Source organism: Thunnus albacares, chromosome 13, assembly GCF_914725855.1.
Source record: "Thunnus albacares chromosome 13, fThuAlb1.1, whole genome shotgun sequence".
In the NCBI taxonomy this organism is placed as follows: Eukaryota; Metazoa; Chordata; class Actinopteri; order Scombriformes; family Scombridae; genus Thunnus; species Thunnus albacares.
In genome coordinates this window covers 8,921,224-8,940,436 of record NC_058118.1, presented here as the reverse complement: position 1 = coordinate 8,940,436, position 19,213 = coordinate 8,921,224, and the positions used below count along the sequence as shown (strand labels likewise).

The 19,213-nt window shown below is 39.1% G+C and overlaps 1 protein-coding gene across 1 annotated transcript in view; it reads right to left on the bottom strand.

Moving 5' to 3' along the window:
• Window positions 1-19,213, bottom strand: part of LOC122996083 (roundabout homolog 2-like) — an 82,163-nt gene that overhangs the window by 29,885 nt on the left and 33,065 nt on the right. Inside the window, exons 3-8 of the mRNA XM_044371623.1 lie at window positions 6,467-6,624; window positions 6,194-6,314; window positions 5,915-6,053; window positions 3,077-3,213; window positions 1,711-1,722; window positions 1,064-1,188 (exon numbers count right to left, since the gene is read on the bottom strand). Coding sequence (XP_044227558.1) covers window positions 1,064-1,188; window positions 1,711-1,722; window positions 3,077-3,213; window positions 5,915-6,053; window positions 6,194-6,314; window positions 6,467-6,624 — 692 coding nt within the window. The remainder of the gene's footprint in view (window positions 1-1,063; window positions 1,189-1,710; window positions 1,723-3,076; window positions 3,214-5,914; window positions 6,054-6,193; window positions 6,315-6,466; window positions 6,625-19,213) is intronic.

Sequence of the window (19,213 nt, the reverse complement as noted above, 5' to 3'; positions counted from 1 at the left end):
AATTCAAGGCATTGGTCTCCAGCTGTAATCTGAATATTGTAACTTCAACAGTTCAGTTGTTTTGAGCATATATTATATCTTCACATACAAACTTCTCCTCTGCTTTAAAGAGATCATTTGGACTAGTATTGCACATACAGTATCCTTCATATTTCCAGCTGCTCTCTTGGTTAAAAAAAAATCAAGAACTAATATGGAATTGCTTGGCTACTGAATAGTTAAATCATATTTTTCTGACAGGGTTCTGCGTAACTCATCTGTGTTGTATCCCAAGGATCAATTTTAAGACCCATCCTTTTTTGGGTCAGGTAACAAACGATATACATTCTTATTTTATGCAGATGATAATCATTTATATCCTCCTGTCCATAAATAATACCTAAAACTATAACTATAACTAAATTATTTTGCCAAAATTAAGTTTTGAAAATTAAAAATGTCTCAATGCAAGACTGAGTTTACTGTATTTTATCTTTTACCAACACAACTGACTTTAATCACTACTGGGTTCAAGACATGCCTTCAATATACAGTACTTACATATTTCAGTAATTATGTGTACAATTCAGTTAGAAAAGTGGGTCTCTTTCCTACTAGGACTGAATAGCAGTTTACCCCCAGAGTGATAATCCTGCTGTGATAACCTGCAGTCATTGTCATGAAATTGAGGCATCAGCGTTATCCGTTTCTGCACCCCAAGCAGACAAACTGATGGGCAGGAAAGGACATTAGGCTGCTTTCATTATGTCTAATGACTCTAATGCAGCACATGACATTGTTTCTTTGCTAAGTGAATTGGCTGGTCAGACTGGTGTAGATTGATGATAAATGACCACTTCATTATCTGTATGTGGCACAGAACCACACACAGTGTCACCCTGGTTTGATCCATTTAGTCTGACTTTTATATTTCAGATATTTTACTGTGGATGCTGCTGCACAATTTATGTCTGTTTAGCAAGAAGGGCGAAAAAAGAAATGATAAATAATTAATTCCCCATCATGCACACATACTTAAGGACACACATAAACAAGTACATTATGTCCAAATCAGTATCCTCACCTGACTACCCTCTCGTTGCCAGAAGATGGTGGGCTGAGGTTTGCCCCTGGTCTCACAGGGAAAGGTAGCCGTTCGTCCTTGAGCAACAATCTGGTCTCGGGGTTGCACCACAAACTGGGGTGCCTCTGAGGTTGAAGGTCAAATAAACCACAATAGTAGACACATTTGCAGAGTATTCCAAAGCGTGTGTTACAGGAGGGCTACTTTGAAGGAAAATGCTTAGCCTGAATATCCAGCGGTAAGCTAGCAGGTTCATGCACTGGGTGTGTGTTATTTGTTGAAGAACTATTTCTTGACTATGCCAATCACTCAAGCCATTCATCCAGCGGCCAAAACATCAGAATGAATGATATCCGGTACTGTAATTAGCAGGGTGCCATAATGTCCTTCTCTATTCAAGTTTTTGAATTAAGGCACATCAACCACATGTGGACCCGCACATTGAAAGAAGTGAGGTGGTAAATCCATTGTTTTTACAAAAGACCACCAGGGGAAGTCAAGGGTTGATAGTAACAATGTAAATATGCATGTCCAATATTAGTTTGATGAATGTGTTGGTGGAATGCCACAACAGTACATGCATACATGTGTGTGATTAAAAACAGAAAGAGAGCAACGCATGCACAATGGGATCAGCTCTTACTTACCAACGGGGCGAGCTGGTGACACAACAATGGTGTGGGTGAGATTAACGCACAACACAGAGAGAAGGAGAGCAGAGGAGTAGAACAGAGGGACAGGAAAAAAAAGAATGAAAATCAGAAATGAATGAGATGGAGTTGGGTTTCCATCCATGAAGTTCGGGAGGGGGAGAGGGTGGAGCTCAGTCACCAAAGCAGGTGACAGCATGGGCCTTGAGGAAATGGCACCTTGGTAACAATAAGGGGAAAGGGTAACCCAATGCCAAAAACCACTGGCTGAAGTGATTTATATGTAATGCTTTACTTATGTCACAAAAATAACACATTCACACAGTTAAGAGATCTGTTTTTATATCAAGGTGTCTCATGTAAATGAAGCAACCCTTTGACAAGGGCAGGTTTAGAACAGATTCAATTAAATTGATTAAATACAGCAAAATATAATTATATGGAAATTTACATCATTGACTGCCGCCATCTCGTTTATTACTTTTGTTGCACCTACAATATCTCCTCTTATCAGCTCAATTTAATTAAAAACATAATATCACAGCTAGTGAGTAAATATAACAACACTAACACCTAATTTATTTTTTTTAGATCTGTGTTAACTCACAATACATTTCTTAAATATTTCACTCAAGCACAAGCATAAATCTGGCTTAATATAACAAATCACTCTTGAGTGACTCCAACACCAATCTTAAAACTGGGTCAGAACATCTTTTCAAGACAATAATGCAGTTCATGAATGAATAATAGAACAAGAATATGAATTTTTTACACAAAGTATATGATAAAGAAGGAATAGAAAGTTAATGTTATGTGATCTATGATGTACAGCATGTATGATGATGTATGACATACATTTGATTCAGGTGTTAAGAATGTGTTATTGGCTGGTACAAAGTCAAATGTTACTCATTCAAGTTGTACGAACAATGTTTTCCTTCACTCCTGGGACAAAGAGTCGAAAGCAGAAGAGATCTGACTTGACAAATAGCAATATTTTAATTGTTACATTATCAACCTTTCCTATGAAATATCTCCCTCCTGTTGATATGGGGTAAATATGAAGTGAGAGGGCTGGATGGACAATGAACCCCCCAGGAAAGGTCATAACAGTTCACTTAAAGCTGGTTAGATTGTTCATATCTGGAGCCTAGCTGGAGATCTCAAGCAATCTACTACATCAGCCTGCTATATGAAAGAAAAGCTGAGGCCAGGCCCAGCCTTTCAGCAGGGGGGCAATAACGCTCGTAAAATGGGCAATAAAGGACTGATTGTCCTGTGGCCTGCTTTGGGAGATACAAAATATATCAGGGATGGGTTGTGAGCTTTGCCACGAGTGAGTCCACAAGCAGTTACCCACCTCTGATAGTCAGGTAGGCAGAGGCCTCCACTTTACCCACACGGTTCTCTGCTAGGCAGGTGAAGGTTCCCTGATCACTGACTGAAGCTTTCTTAATCCTCAGCAGGAAATCCTCTTTTTCATATCTGATGTCATACCTGGTGACAGAGAGGAGCAGCTGAAGTTAAGCTAACTGCAGTCTGCATTAGTGACAAGTCAAGTGACATCTAAGGTTGATTTGATCAAACTGGAAGATCAGTAACAATTATACTGCATGTGTATTTTTAATAAAGTAAATATAAACAACAAACACGGAAATTGAATCAAGCTTGTTTAAACTTGTGTGATGTCTTAGATGGAAGCTCTTATAAAGGTTGTGTCATTTTTGATAGAATAAAGACAGACTTTCTGAGGCAATTAAGACTCCCTGCTGCACACACTGCTGCAAAGGCAGAAAAAGGGGAGCAATTATGCTGCAATGAAGGCATGGAAAATGAAAGGTGCTTTCAGCTGGAACCCTGACTGTTCCACTATTTCAATATTTATAAAGACGAGCCACCCACTGTGGTGTAGGCTGTGCAGCATGCTATACTATATGTGTGTGTGTATGTGTGAGTGTATCTGAGTGGATGAGAGCAAGGAAAAGAGAGGGAGACAGAGCTAGAGACAGATAGACAAACAGTCTGAGAGTAAGGGAGTGGCACAGTCTGACAAACTGAATTTGATGAATGAGCTGAGCAGTAAGAAATGACTAATTCATAGAGATGTTCCATGCATCAGTGTGTATCCACCAGTGCAGCATACTGTACTGTGAGGCAGCACTGGTGCAATAAGAGTGAGAGAAACATCTCAGCTACCAGAGTAAAGATAAGCGCCTCAGAGGGGCTACAGACAGAATGAGTAGAGGAGCAAGAAGTCGGGCTCTCCCTCTCTGGGGTCTCTTTTGGCGTGAGAGATCCTGTGAAATTGTCTAGCCAGCCATACTGATTCAGAGATGGAAGACAAGTCAGGCAGAGAAATGGCACAAGGGGTGAGAAAAAGTCACATTTGAAATAGATGTTCCAAAGGGTGTGGGGAGAATATCGATGGGGGTTGTGGGGTCTGTCCAGAGTCTGGTGAGGACTCCATTCACAGCACATCTCTGACCCAGATACAGACTTCCCAGGAGGCTGACGGGTTTAGAAAAAGAATGAAAGAAGTGGAAGGAGGGAAGTGAGGCGAGGGGGGTCTGAAAGTAGGACATGTTTCTGGAGTCAAGGGGTACTGAGGTAGAGGGCAAAACACAGGTAGGCAGACAGACTGCCAGATGGTGAGACAGGCAGTTATTATACTCTCCCTCACAGTATATCTTAACGCCAGGAGACATCTGAGAGGGTTCCACTTTGCTTTCTTATAGTTGTAATGGCTTGTAACAGGTGCTAGTTAAACTTGTAGCACAAGTAAATGTTTTATCCATTTAGTTGATAAACTTGATGAATTTGATGTACTCAATGCTTGATTTACTTGATAGCAATTGCAGTATTAACTGTCTACATTTCCACGAACATAATCTGTAATTAGTTTTACAGTATAGCTGCCAAATTTCCATGAATCAAAAGCAGGAAAACAGCACAGAGCTATGAATAAACCAAATACTGCTAATGTACAGTATCCAGTGCTGTACCAACAACCCAGAGCAAGATTTTGTGTGACAAATACAGTGTAACATATACGTTCCACTGTGAAATCAAGTTATGCATCTTAAACAGATTTCTCATAATTAGACTAGATTTATCAAGGATTTACATGCATCAATCCAGCATAATTCAAGGCAGTTTACATAACCTTCCGAGCGAATGACAAAGGTTGCTGTGCACATTCTTTATTTTTGAACTGTCTCACAATGTGTCTGAAATTAACACTGAAACAGTTGATAGTTAGGAAAGCGTGTTTGCCTGGGTTCAGTGATTTAATTTAATTGTCGAGTGAAGTTTTCTTACATAAATCTGAATTAATGCTCAATTTAGTTGCAGAAGCATTTGAAATGTTCTGGGATTATGCATAAATATAACTTATGCACTGACGCCTAACACTATGATATGTTGGTCATTTAGTCATCAGAATTCTGAAACCCTGAATAGAAGGACTACTTAAAACCTAGCAAAGACATGAAAAGATTTTGATGGATGGCCAGATTGCATAATGAGTCATAATGTAATTAAAAGTATGAACCACTGCAGTTACTATTAAGACCCACATGACAGGCCGATAATAACTTAAAAATATGTGTTCTAATGGGATTGCAATGCAATTAACATGTGCTTATGATGTGGGCACACAGTGGTGGACCAAGCCACAAGAATACTTTAAAACATGATGCAATCCAATACAACAGCACCACAAACTATGGCTTCAGAAATGACCGCAGAATTGAATTCCAACCTTTCCAACTGACCAGACATTATTAACTTCATATAGCTACTATTCCCTGTAGGGCTTAAGTATTGGATTGTTTTATATTAAACATATTCTCCTGCTATATGTCCATCCCTGGACCTTTTGGTGCCTTATACACAACACAAAGTACAGTGGTATTTGAAAGTGAGTATTAGTCAAAAGCAACCAAGGACACACCTTCATCTCTTGTTAGCAAAGTAGTTCAAACAGCATATAATGAGATTCTCTGTGGCTAGTAAATTATTTTTGCCACACTGATGAAAGTCTTCCATGAGTAATATGTTAAATATTTTTTTGTTCTTGCGGGACTCATTAGCTCTGCTTCAGCGCTTATCCATTATCACTTTTACTGCATTAATATGTGCACACAAACACATGTATACACAGACATATGCACTACACACATTCACACATACTCCTCACCTGCCACGGGGAATATCTACGTCCTCCTTTTTCCAGCGCAGTGTAGGCGGTGGGTCACCATGGACCTGACACCTGAACTCCACACTCTCATCAACTAAGACCACCTGGTTCACAGGCCGCTGCAGAAACACTGGTCTTTCTGGATGTGGGCAGTGCACATAACATGGAAGCTAAATATACTTGTGAAAAAGTGATAAAATACTGTATATGCTAGTGAGCAGTAAATACCTGAGAAAGTCATGCTCTATTACTTTTTGAACCAGTGTGTCTGGGACTTACCAAACACAGAGAGCTGAGCTTTTTCACTTTCTCTCTCCCCAACCATGTTGGTGGCCACACACACATAAATCCCAACATCACTCTTCTTTGTGTTTGAGATGGTCAGTTTTCCCCCACGAACCTGAGGAAAAAATGTATGTAACCAGTTCAACACAAAGTGCTTTAAATTGTAACTGTGCCAGGTGAATGTGATCAAGTGAATCATACAGTATGTGATTTGGGGTGTAAGGGTAGTTTAAAAGGCAGAAGAGTGCCCCCTGGGCAGGAACCCACCGTGATCCTGTCATCTTTGAGGTCAAGACGAGCCTTATCTTTCCTCCAGAAGGTGGTGGGCTCAGGATGCCCGCGTGGAGGCTGACACTCAAGACTGGCGGTCTCTCCGACTGCCACCACCACATCCTGTGGGTTCTGTCTGAAGTCATCGCGTAACACTAAGAGACAAAAAAGGGGAGCAGGGGTCATTACTTCAGCTGTAACAAAGGTTCATTCAGTTGATTAGTTTTAAGTTTAATTTAGGTTCAGCTGTTCCATTATGAGAAACAGAAAGTTACTCTAAGACTGAGCTGTCTTGGCCTCTACCACCTTTTTCTAAAGTAAGTGTCTGAAGATAATTCTATCAAGCAGACTGCCTCACAGGACCTTCAGCAATCTCTTGTCTCTTGTCTTTAATAATACAGCCATCCCCCTAAGGCTTTACGTATGGGCTCTTCTGTGATCTCAGTAGATAAATGTAAGAGTGTGCAAAGTCTGGTAGGATTAACAGTGCAATATACGCAGGAAAGACACTTAGAAGAACAGCAAGAAACAGCAAGAAACATAAAAGCAAAGTAAAACCACAGAACGAACACAAAAGGGGGAGATCTAGAATAATAAATGAAAGATCATGCATTAAAAAATTCAAACACTACATTTCTACAGCCCTACTGTAGGTACGGAAACTATTTCTAAGTCAAAACACTGTGATGGTATATGACATATATTAAAACACCAATGCTTATTGTTTTGATGTAAAACCACATACTGGTGGCAGCAATACTGAGACAGGCATGATGGACAATTTGACCCATGGCTTGTGCAGGATGAAAGTTTATGGAGTCCATTATGGAATGAGTCCATCCTCTGGGGAGTGTGAATGAGCTCAGTCCATTAAAGAAATATAGAAATATAGTATACACATATTGGCCTGATGATTGTGCTGGAGGGAAAATCAGAGGGTCACCAAATCATTAAAATGCATCCTTTGGGAACTTTAAATAGCCACAGAAAATTCTGCAACAGAATATTATAAATGCAATACTATATAAAGGAGAGAGTCTAGACTCATCAGGAGTCTCTATGTGAGTTTTATAGTTAAAATATAATGGTTTATTGTCTGGCTAAGAATGTTAAAAATGTTACTGATGTTACTGTATAGTTTTAAATAATACTGCATATCCATGTGAGGCCACCATGTTCTTTTTTTCAAAACTAATAGATGATATGATCTACTCTACAGTATCAGAGGCTGCACTGTCTGCAAAAACAAGGCCACTGGTCAATTTGGTGTGAAGTTCACTATGAGCAAACTCCATTTTTCATTATTAATTATAATATTCATTATTTTGACTAATTAAATAATCCAGGTTAGCTGAGACAGTTGTTTGTTTCTGAAACCTTGGACAAAAAGAGTGGTTTGAAGATGGGCCTGTGCTTTGTAGCAGACACAGGATCAGACCTTGGTTTCTTGAAAAGAGGTTGTGCATCTGCATGTACAAACCGCAGATATTGACTGAATCAAACACTATTTCATAAAGCTTTATGACATGACTAGGGAACAGGTGCAAGGTCTCATTTAGAACCAAGAGTATAATGGTGTCAAAATAGTTCATTAACAGCAGCACATGTCAATATAATCCCATTTGTGGACCATATCTCTTGAAGAAATACGCTAAAGGTCATTCATACCTTTCTCTACAGAAAGGAATATTGTAAGAGTGGCAACAACTCAGGAGCCCAGAATTATGACAGGTCCTGGTTCAATGAAATATGACACAATCTCTTTTTAAAAAAAAAAAAAATCATGAATGTAATGTAACTTTCATGATTCATTTCATGAATTAATTAATTAATTCTTTCATGAAAAGTGTTTTTCTGCAGTCTACTGCAGTTGTGCAAACATATTAATTTATCCATGGCAAGGACATCTGTACTTGTATGTTCAAAGGAGCGAGAACATCAAGAATTGTCAAACAATGCCAGTAAAAGCTATACTCGTGCATTTTTAACAGAGGTACTGTATGAGCTAGCTGATGCTGAGTTAAAAGGTTATAGCTTCAAAACTTCCTAATTCTGTCACAACTGTTATCCCAAATATCAATTCAAAAAGCTACTGCTTTAAGTAGATACAGGAATGACTGTACTGCAAGGCATCACTGGAATTATGGTTAAAAATAGATATCGTGATTTGGATCCTGCAATGAATTGTGGCCTCTTTGCATTAATAGCTTATGACATGTTGTTTTTGTGAAAAGCCTTACTGTGTTCCAGTTTTGAATAATAAAGTGCCTTGTGTAACTTCAATCATGACGGTGAAAATAAAATAAAAAAGTTAAAAAGGAAAAATTACAATTAGATTTCTTTGTTCCAGTTTAATGAATGACTAATTAACAAAAAAACGAATGAATCTGATTACAGTTCACACTTGCTGCCCTCTTCTGTATCCCATTTATGTACACCAGTTAATAATTTAAATGTCTGTCAGTGTTCTGATGGTTTTCCAGCAAATGTCTAATGTAAATCAAATGCATGGTGCACAACTAAAAATAAATGATAGTTTGTGAAACCCAGAGCAACATATATTAAAATAAACGTTCTTGGTTTCAGTTTGCTTTTCATCCTCATTACAGCCATAAGCTGTTCTGCTGATATACTGTAGCATGAATTCCAAGTCCCAGAGGACACCTCTAGTGGAAACAGAAAATCAGGAAGGAGCCAAAGACCCTTTGGCATGGCTGTCAATCACATCCAGTCTGTGCTGGAGTAAATGAGTCTCAGTTGCAGACACTACTTTGGCACAGACATATGCCTGGCTGGCTGTCACATGGTACTATTCACTTAGTGACCCATTCCATAAAGGCAGCAATCCACTCATCCAGTCATACAACTACCTTGTTCCAGTAAAGATGCCTCTATAACATAGCAAAGCTTGTCTCAAAGAAACTGTGAAAAGACACACAAAGAGAGAAAATGTACTGGATATCTCAAGACATGAAGTAAAAAACTCAAATAAAGAAGAAAATCTGTAATGGTAAGGCTGAGAATAGCTATTGTAGTCTTTCTAAAAGGTTAGGATCGCTATAACTGTGACACTAATCTAAACACCCTTTGCTAGCATCAGAGGCAAATAATAAAATGTTGTCTTCTACAGGTGCTGATAAGAGTGATCAATATATCAGCCATTTTCCAGTTTTATCTACATTTAAGTTCCAAACATTATTTTTTCTTTTTTTCTTTTGCCTTTTTCTTACTTATTGTCTCCATTCCTGGGGTCCAATTTGTACATCACCCCCAAAATTGTATGGTTTTGAATTTTTTTTTTTTTGATAGTGTACATAATACATCATGTCTAAATAAATGAGAAGTGAATAACTTATTAAATATAGTCTCTTGGTAATATGCTATTGCAATTTGAAAGGGCATGGGGGTGGGGTCTTTGTCCAAATACATAAATGCTGTTGGTACTGACTGAGGTTGTGATTTATTCAATCCCGACAGAATGCATTAACTCCTCTGCAATGACAGCTACCCCTTACATGTGGTGTCCCCCTTTTCCTTTCCTGTTCTCACTGAGAGGCCTCTGCAGGTTTCTGTAGGTGGTGTATATGAAGGCATGTGAGATGTGGGGTGGGGGTGATGTTGTTCTCATCTAATGGTCTCAAATGTGAGCCCATGTGGAGGCAGCACCCATGTGTAGTCTGTTGTTGGGTGGTAATTATTTCAGATGGCGGGGCCACCACCGCTGCCTAATGTTGTCTGATTGAGTACTGCTCAATTATTCAAACAAGCCATTCAGGGGACTTAGTTGTTCAGCAGTTTCATTTATCAAATCAGAAGGAGAATGATTTGTAAATGGGCTTCATTTCATGGCACAATAGGTGGTAAAAATATGTGACAAGGTGGAAGTACCTGAATACAAATAACATACAGGGACTCATTATATAATTAACAGGAGAAGGGGGGGTTGTGTGGTGGTTGCAAATTTTTATATATTCCTATATATTCTTAGCTTCCTGATTTTTGAGACCCTCTTCAACTGCAGCAGTACTCTATAAGTGAATTTCATTTCACCATTTCACCGCAACATCAAATCCATGAAGACATCCAAGATCTTTGTGTGCTCCTCAGCTCACAAGCTCCCCAAATGATTCAGAAGTAGAATATCAACTCCATTTGGTGACATATATGTAGATTTAGAGCAGCCTGTTTATTCCTATACAGTTGGTGATCTTTAAAAACCTACCTCAGGTCTGCACAGACAGTGCATTTATCAGACAATGCATTTATTATCTTCTCTCATACTCTTAATGTCAGGTGCATCCATTAAGCTCGCAAGCATTTACTTCCTCTCTTCAAGTATGCAAGTCAATGTTGTTGAGTGTTATTAGCTACATCACACAGGCAAGACAAGCTGTACTCTGTACTATCAAACTGTTATCTGTTTAATATCATTGTGTTAACAACTGTATAGACATATTAACATGCTAAAGATAGTATCATTAGCGTTCTGCTTAAAACACAGCTGAGCCTGAGTACAGTTTAGACTGATGTGTCTGACTATGTCGTGCTAAGCCTGACATGCTGAGTGTGAGATGTCCAAAAATGGCTTTAAATTGATGGCTCAGTGGCAAGTTCCTCCAACAGTTTAGTTGTCTGGTGACAAGGTAGGCTATATTTGAATGGTTCAAGATATTTTTCAGTAACATTACGTTGCCGGCGTGACTGTTTGGGTTTCACTGACAGCAAAGTGAAGTCAACCAGTTTTTTACCGTTATTCATAAAGCACCAATTGTTTCACTTTTTTGATTCCTTCCACAATTTTGTTGTCTGGTGAGTAATGTACACGACAGCCTTGTGGGTCTGTAAGTGGCCCAGGATGCCGACAAAATGAATTTCACTTATAAAATTGGAAAAGTTGTAATTTTTCCAAGTGTCCTCCATTCATCTGTGATAGAAAGAGGAGAGATAGTGCAGAGATCATAACTCTGATGCATTTTCTAATCATTCTTGACCTATAAATTTAGAACTAATTGAGTCAGTTCAGAGCATAAATTCATTGAATATGACATTCATTCACTTCATAATACAAAATGGTAAATAAACAAGGTGTGACAGACAGATGGTGATGGGTGAGAAAATTACAACCCAATTAACTCATGCAGCATTTTGTTTATTTTGTAGTGATCTGCTTGTTTGCTCATGCATGATTATGCATGCCTGTGTGTGTGCATGTGCAAGGAGTCTGGTGGTCCAGCATGGGAATATAGTATAACCTCACACCTTCCAACCCAACCCAAAAGAAAACTGTTGTGCTGGTATAGTAACACCACAGAGGCGAAAAGAAACAGAATTGTATATGAGTAAAGAGGAAAGATGAAGACACCTTGCGAGTTGTTGCACATAACAGATGGCTGTATTTCCATTTGGAACTCACAGATGCAGTAAGGGAGTGATGAGCTGCTTGTAGACAAAGCTCAGCACTAAACAGGTTTAAACAGCAGTCAGGCTGTCCTCTTTTAAAGAAATTGTTCTTCAGCAACTCTATTTCTATGCATGCAATGTGGCTGAGCCTGATGCCAGGGTTGTGAATCTAAAATAACTATAATAGTATTGTAAAGTTGGTGATCTGGTGTCAGATAATGCATTGCTACAGTAAAGTGATTACATATGACAGTAGTCTGCTAAATTGTGGTTTGGAGTTTGCTGAAGATTCTTTTTGAACATGATAGCCTGTAGGGATGTGTCACTTTCTCAACAGCAAGTCAAGGATGTCCCATATCTGTCACATGCATAAAACGCATACTGACACATACACAGACACACACACACACATGTATAAACAAACAAAAAAAAAAACAGCTGCCCTGTTCTTATATCACAAACTTTGCTGATGACTACAACACATCATCCCTGTTCAAGAGACAGAAACAGAAACCAAGACCGATATGCCGACACACAATCGGGGGGAGGAGAAATCTAGAGTGGAGAGGGCTATTTGCATTGGGGATTTTTTGAATAAATAAACAACTAAACATGTCTGTGCCCTAAAAAAGTCATCAGCAATCAGTCAGGACTACGATCAGCAGGGAGATGAGGAGCGTTTACACAATGTCCCCTGAGGTTACAAGCCCAGCACAGACGTACATTACCTATTATAATTCTGTCCTCACAACAGCTGGACACAACATAAGTAAATCAAAGCCCACTTTCGCAGAGAGAATATGGTACCCAGCACACAGAAAACATTTCAATAGTTGGCATTTATTCAGGATATAACCTCCACATAATACGCTTATGGAGAAAGTTATAAATGCATAATATGAAAATCAGTATTGGTTTGAAATGAAACAGTCTTGTAATAGCTCATTGTTTGTATGACTCTGATTTGTATTGTTGGCCACTGCTTTTAGAAATGCGGCATAATTTCACATCTCAAAGGCAGCGTGAGATCAGGAGGTCCATGGTAACCGGAATCAGCCATCTCCAAAATTATAAGCAGGCAGTTAGAAAACCTAGCACCGCTTCGCTTTGCTTATTTGGCATCATTAGTGTCGAGTCCAATTAGTGTCAATATGAAGGTTGGAAATAGATGCACGCTGAAAAGTGAGCACGCCTGTGGCAACTCAAAAATTTAGCAGTTAGAAGCAGTTTCATTTGATGACTATAGCTACAGCTATTTAATCGTGAACATTGGGGGGGGGGGGGGGGGTTTACTGCCATTTCCTTTGGAATGAACCCATTCCCACCAAAAGCACACAGAACCCTTGGACTCATTTTACCCAAAGCCTCTCTTTCTGTGAGATATTTGAATGTGAATTTACATTTTGGGGCAGACTAAAAGATATTTGTTATGCATTCTTTGGCCTTTGAGTTCAGAGCCAGTCAACCACCATGAAGGGTTAACAATAAACGCCCTACCATTGTCATGTTTAATTAACCTCCATTCTCTTGTCATGTAATGTAAATTGAAGTTGTGGATGGTATATAAGGATGGTCTCCCATCCCCCACATCTCCACTCCCTCATCTCTCACTTGCCATCCCTCTAGTTACTGTAACAGCATTCCCTCAGACCACATTTCCACATCTATAATTAATTATTCCTGTCTCCATGCATTTCTTCACAAGAACACATTGCTCCACCTCTCAGACTATCCTATGTAAATCTGCTTATTCCTGCTGCTCAGACTATTTCATCTAGTTACACCTGCAAATCTAGACACACATTTGTGTGCACGGCATTATGAAAACATTTGTTCATGACCTTAGCTCATGGTTTTGGTTCTAAATTCCTCCTTAAAATGTTCTATACTATCTATTTGAGTATTTGAAGAAACCTTTCCCGAATCTAATTGGGCAGGGTTGCACACATGCCTCGCATTCATGAATACTGGCTTTTACCGGAGGAATATGAAGAGTTAGGAGAGAAAAATGGAAGAAAGCAAATATAGAAAAAAAGACAATCACATTATTTTTTCTCCAAGACCATGGATATCATAGACCCTTACAGCAATATTGCAGTGATGCACAACATGAGCTGGAAAATGAGTCAGGGATCAGAATCTAGCCTTTTATCCGCCTTGTTTCACTAAAGCAGTGGTCACCCAGGGAGAGAGGGCTTTCTTACATGCACTCATCTTCTCTAACTGAAATTATGTACGCTGCTACATTTCGCAGTCATCGTCATCGTCATCACAGTGGAATGAACTGAATTTTTCTTTAAAAAGGTGAAATGCGTTCTCTCACAGACCTTTAAAGGTTAAAAATGCCTCATCTATTTCTCTATACCTTTCCTATCATTTTAGCAACCACTTTTGCTCTGCTGTCTATGCCCTCGGGTGATGATGTAAGGCAATTTTCGATGTATGTGCACTATAGGAGGCTATATCGTATTTCCCCATTGCCGCGATTCTTGTGTGTGGAATCTAATGGAAGAAAGTGATGTTCAGCGATCCAGCATGATCAAACACATCTTGTGATGGCCACCAGAGATGGTGGTTCTGAGCTGTGTTTACCACAACATCCTGGGTATATCCTTCTTTGCATGGGTACATACAGATGGGCCACAATATGTGCATGTTTGGATAGCATATAGATATGTATGAATGCATTTAAATAAATGCTCAGAGCTATGAAGCTGGGCATTGCTCCCCCACTACTGCTGGCATTCAACACAAAAGAAAACTAATTAATATGGTAATGTCATGCTATCACATTTACTGATAATATATGGCACGCTTTGTTGCTTTGATTGCACTGATTTGACCTTTGATCTCTAAATGAGTAAATGAACTGAAATGATCAAATATGAGTGTAGTACACAAGGTTCATGTGACCTGGAGGTGACGCTATGCATAGGTACATACAGAACCCCGCACCATCCCCTACCCATCAACCATAATACATAAACTGGTATCAGGGAGGGTCTCGCATAAAACAAGACCAACATTGGATTTTCAATGATGCCAATGTAAGAGTAAAAAAAATACATTGTACAATATCAATCTTTTTAAACATGGATCTCTTTAATTTGCTTATTAGCTAGCAAGAGTTTTGACCAAGATATAGACAAATTTAATTTTACAGTTGAACTTGTCACTGCTCTCTGATGGGCAAATTATGCAATGGTACCAACAAGTAATTGAAGTGCAGAAATTTCAAGCATATGCACTGCAATTCCTTTTTACTCAGTGGTCAACATATACAAAAATGCAATATATCTTATGAGCTAAAATTAGCTGTCCCAAAGCTGATGTATTGGTAAGGCTCTAGTCAAGCATTCAAAAGCCATGTCACCTTCCATGTGGAAGGATGGGGATCCAGGTATATTTTTCAGCAACCCTAAACTCCTCCCATCTCTACCCCAGCCCCCAACACCAATGCTCCACTGAGCAGCTTAGAAGATTATTCACCCCAAATCTCCGTTAATCACATCCATGCACACCCCCTGGTAAGCCCAAGGCCACCCAGCACAGATCCCGTTTGTATGTAGTAACTGAAAAGGAGCAGCTGTTGGTGGCTGTCACTGACCTGCTGCTCGCCAACACTTTCCTATAGGAGCACTTTCTACCTCTTCCATCACGTAAAGCATCTAAGTAGATTAAAATGCACTATCTATCAAAGGAAAGACGTGTGCCACTTCAGAAAATGGCATCAATTTTTTATATATGACATTTCTGTAGACAGATAGGTATGGAAAATCAGTCCAATCTTCCAGTGATCGCCCATCATGGGGTGATCAGTCTCCACTGAGAGAGAACAGTGTTCCCCGTGTGAACACACACATGCATATTCATGCACTTGCTGGGAAAGGTGCACACTGACACGCAGAGGGAGGTACGTGTGCAAACACAATCGCACATTACATCTCTCTCTCACACACATACACACACACACACACACACAGATGATAAAACTGCTTCATCCATCAACATCTTTATGCTGCAGACGTTCACGTTTCAAGTTAATCATCTCTCTCTTCATCCTCTGTCAGTCTTCTGCTATTTTTTTTTTACCAACACCCACCATTTTACAGCAGGTCATGTGTAACAAAGGAGTTGGCTTCTTCCAACGCTTCTGACAGTTCTGTTTATCCACATACTGTACCTCAGCCTTAGTCACAGCAATCATTCTCCTTCATGCAAATCTGCCCTGCCAATCTTCGCCATGCTACAGTATGTACTCTGCATTACTCTGTCCATTTTTCCCCAAGAAAAAAATGTGTGTAGAATGCTTTCCAGAGTGAATTTAAAGCAAAGGTTCAATTGAAAGAAAAACAGACAAGATAACTGTAAACACTGACATGGCTAATCTCAGCACAGCTGTTAGTATTAGGTCCTTTAATCCTGGTCCAGATCGGTGATGTGCTCACACTGGCTTGGGGACAGATGAGCAACAGCCACCAGGCTGCCAAGTGGGCTAAAGGAGGCAGACTGGTCTGACGCTCACTTTCAGACATGATAAGCTGTGAATCTGCACATCCTGAAGAGCAGCCCCAAACAGCACAGTCTTTGTGTTGCATCATATAGCCTTTTGACTACATGACTAACACTGCTGCAATCCCATGGCACCACTGAAACTCTAAAATGTATTTTTTACTTTATTCTTTTATCACAACTGGTACACACGTTGGTTCTGACAGCCCAGAAATAAAGAAAAATAAGGATGGCTGCCAAAAACACCACTCTTATGGACAGAGAAGACAATTTCCTTCATTAAAAAACATTTATTTAGTTATTAAAGGAAGTGAAAGACAATGATATATATGGACCAGATACTGGTATCTTTTTCAAAATTTGTAATAAAACAATTATTATCCTGTTATACTACTAAGTTGAATTTCCATAATAATGGTTAATGGAATCACACTGCCTTTTCTTTTGTCTAATATTCTAAAATAAAAATCTGTATTATATTTAGATGAAAAATATTATGTCTAAAGTCAAATTGTTTGAACATCCCAGAACCAGTATACCTGTGCCCAAATACGACTGATTAAAGCAACAAACAAAACCGAGCTGTTGCTAATGTCATGGCAAATTATTGTTATGATTTATCAACTGCCTTTCTTTCTTTCTCTCTCTTTTTCTTTCTTTCTTGATATTGGGGTTATCAAAAAATCATTTTAAGACTTACTCTAAGCTCTGCAAACACACACTAATATGTGTCAATGCTGTTAGCTCAGATGTTCTCTATATAGAGAAAGATCAGACCTAGTTGATTTTTTAGTTTCATGCTTTACCTCATTTGATCAAAATCAAATCATATTTGTTGATGCTTTCATGACTTGTCAATCAGAGTTCCAACTGACAGGCTATCACTCATCACAGAGAGCTCCCCCTGATGAAATACTGTACACGACACAGGAGCGGTTTCTTTTCCTGCAGGCGACAAAATAACCCTTTAAATCAAGGTAAAAATGACTGCTGTGAGAGGCTGACTCTGCAGCATGAAGTGCCACGATGGAGCCTGTCTGCACTGACTTTACTGTCTGATCTGCATGCAATGCCATGTGCCAAACCTAATTGTCTGTGGTCAGATGAACAAGAGAGAGAAAGAGACAAGACAACATCTGTGTCACATTTCAGTAAGAAGAAAGGTCAGAAGTGTAAGACATGCAATAAATGACTGACAGATGCAAGCATGGATCTGGATGCCAACGCATATTCTCTAGGTACAAGGCGTAAGGAAACTGACAATCCTGTCTTAATCTTCTGGATAAAGAAAATCAACCAGCACCCCCATAGCATGCAAACAGCCAGTACAAACAAAATATACCAAGTTGCCTTCCACAGCCTATCTTCTTTTATTCCATGATTGAAATTCAAATATTATTCATTGAACTGAAACTATTTAATTAAATAATGGCATCAAAACAGAAAGAAGGAAATTCCTGCAAACTACTGGGTGTCTTATGTTTACCTTGAGTTAGTTTCATGCCATTGAGCAAGGATTATACTGAAATTCAAATGTAATTAAGCAATTCAGAAATGGGATGACATTGATTAAGCCAATGTTGGACAAGCCTGCGTGGTAGGTGGCAAAATGTCTGAACGGTTTAGATAATTTATTTAATTGACTTTAAAAAAACATAAAGTTCAGCAAAGCAAAATAAATTAAAAGGTTGTTTTCCTTTCACTGATAATTATTAAGTCTTCTAATCCTCTAGGTAAGCACCCAAATGCTTTGAAATGCATTTTGACGGGGACTAGAATGTGATAGAATTTCTTTCTACTCAGAGGGTTGGTAGTGTTTTTCACTGTAAAGTATTCAAACCAAGAGGTTAGGAGATATGAAAGGATGAATGAAGAAGGGTTCAATCAATAAAAGTTCACTTTTTATAGTTAATAAAGCTGTATTCAGCCTGTGCTCCCTACACTACAAAGACTGCACTTATGATTGTTAAGTTGCTCCAATTATTGCCTGGCAGAGGCGTTTGAGAAAAGCACCATTAACCCCAGCATCCGAAGAAACAGAAAACAGCCGGGTGTTTTCTCTCAGGGAATGTAATTGATGAGACACCGTGGAACAACACACCCACTGGAGCATCCAGTCCCTCAGCAAATTATTACTTGGCTTACAGTATGTGTGGAGTCTACCTGGTTGCTGTTTTCATATTTGGTGCCTGACTATACCACAACATACTGTCCTAATATACTTTGAACCAGAGATGGCAATATCAGAAATCTACTTCCTCATAAATAAAACCTTTTGTTTTCTTTTTTGTCTTTTTTAATATAAGAAACATCCAATTGTGCATTATTACCCTTTCACTGCAGGGTAATAATGACCATTTTAGGATTGAAGATTAACATGTAAATGTATGTACATTGCAGCATGTTTTGCTGGCAGCAGTGATATGCGTAAACACAGCTGCATTCAAAGTGTGCTCAGTAGACAGCCTAATCCACACGGCAGCAGAGCCTTCAAACTGACACACTAGTCGCCAACCCCCACACATCACGGAAGCTTTTTCCATTTTTTTGAATCCAAGGCCTATCTTAATAAATATTTATGTACTAAAATATCTATCTATAAGTTTGTGTCCGAATGAAAGCACAGGGTGAGCAATGTGAAACTGTACTGTGAAAAAGAGACTGTCGATACGGCCAGCACAACTCCAAAGTGATTAACAAACAGCAAGGTCCTGGCCTGGAATTGAGTTTGCCTGGTTTGTGTCTGCTTACGTTTCCACTGGGTGATCTGTTTTCCTCCTGCAGCCCAGAGACATACAGGTCAGGTGACTTGGAAAATCTAAATTGTAGTAA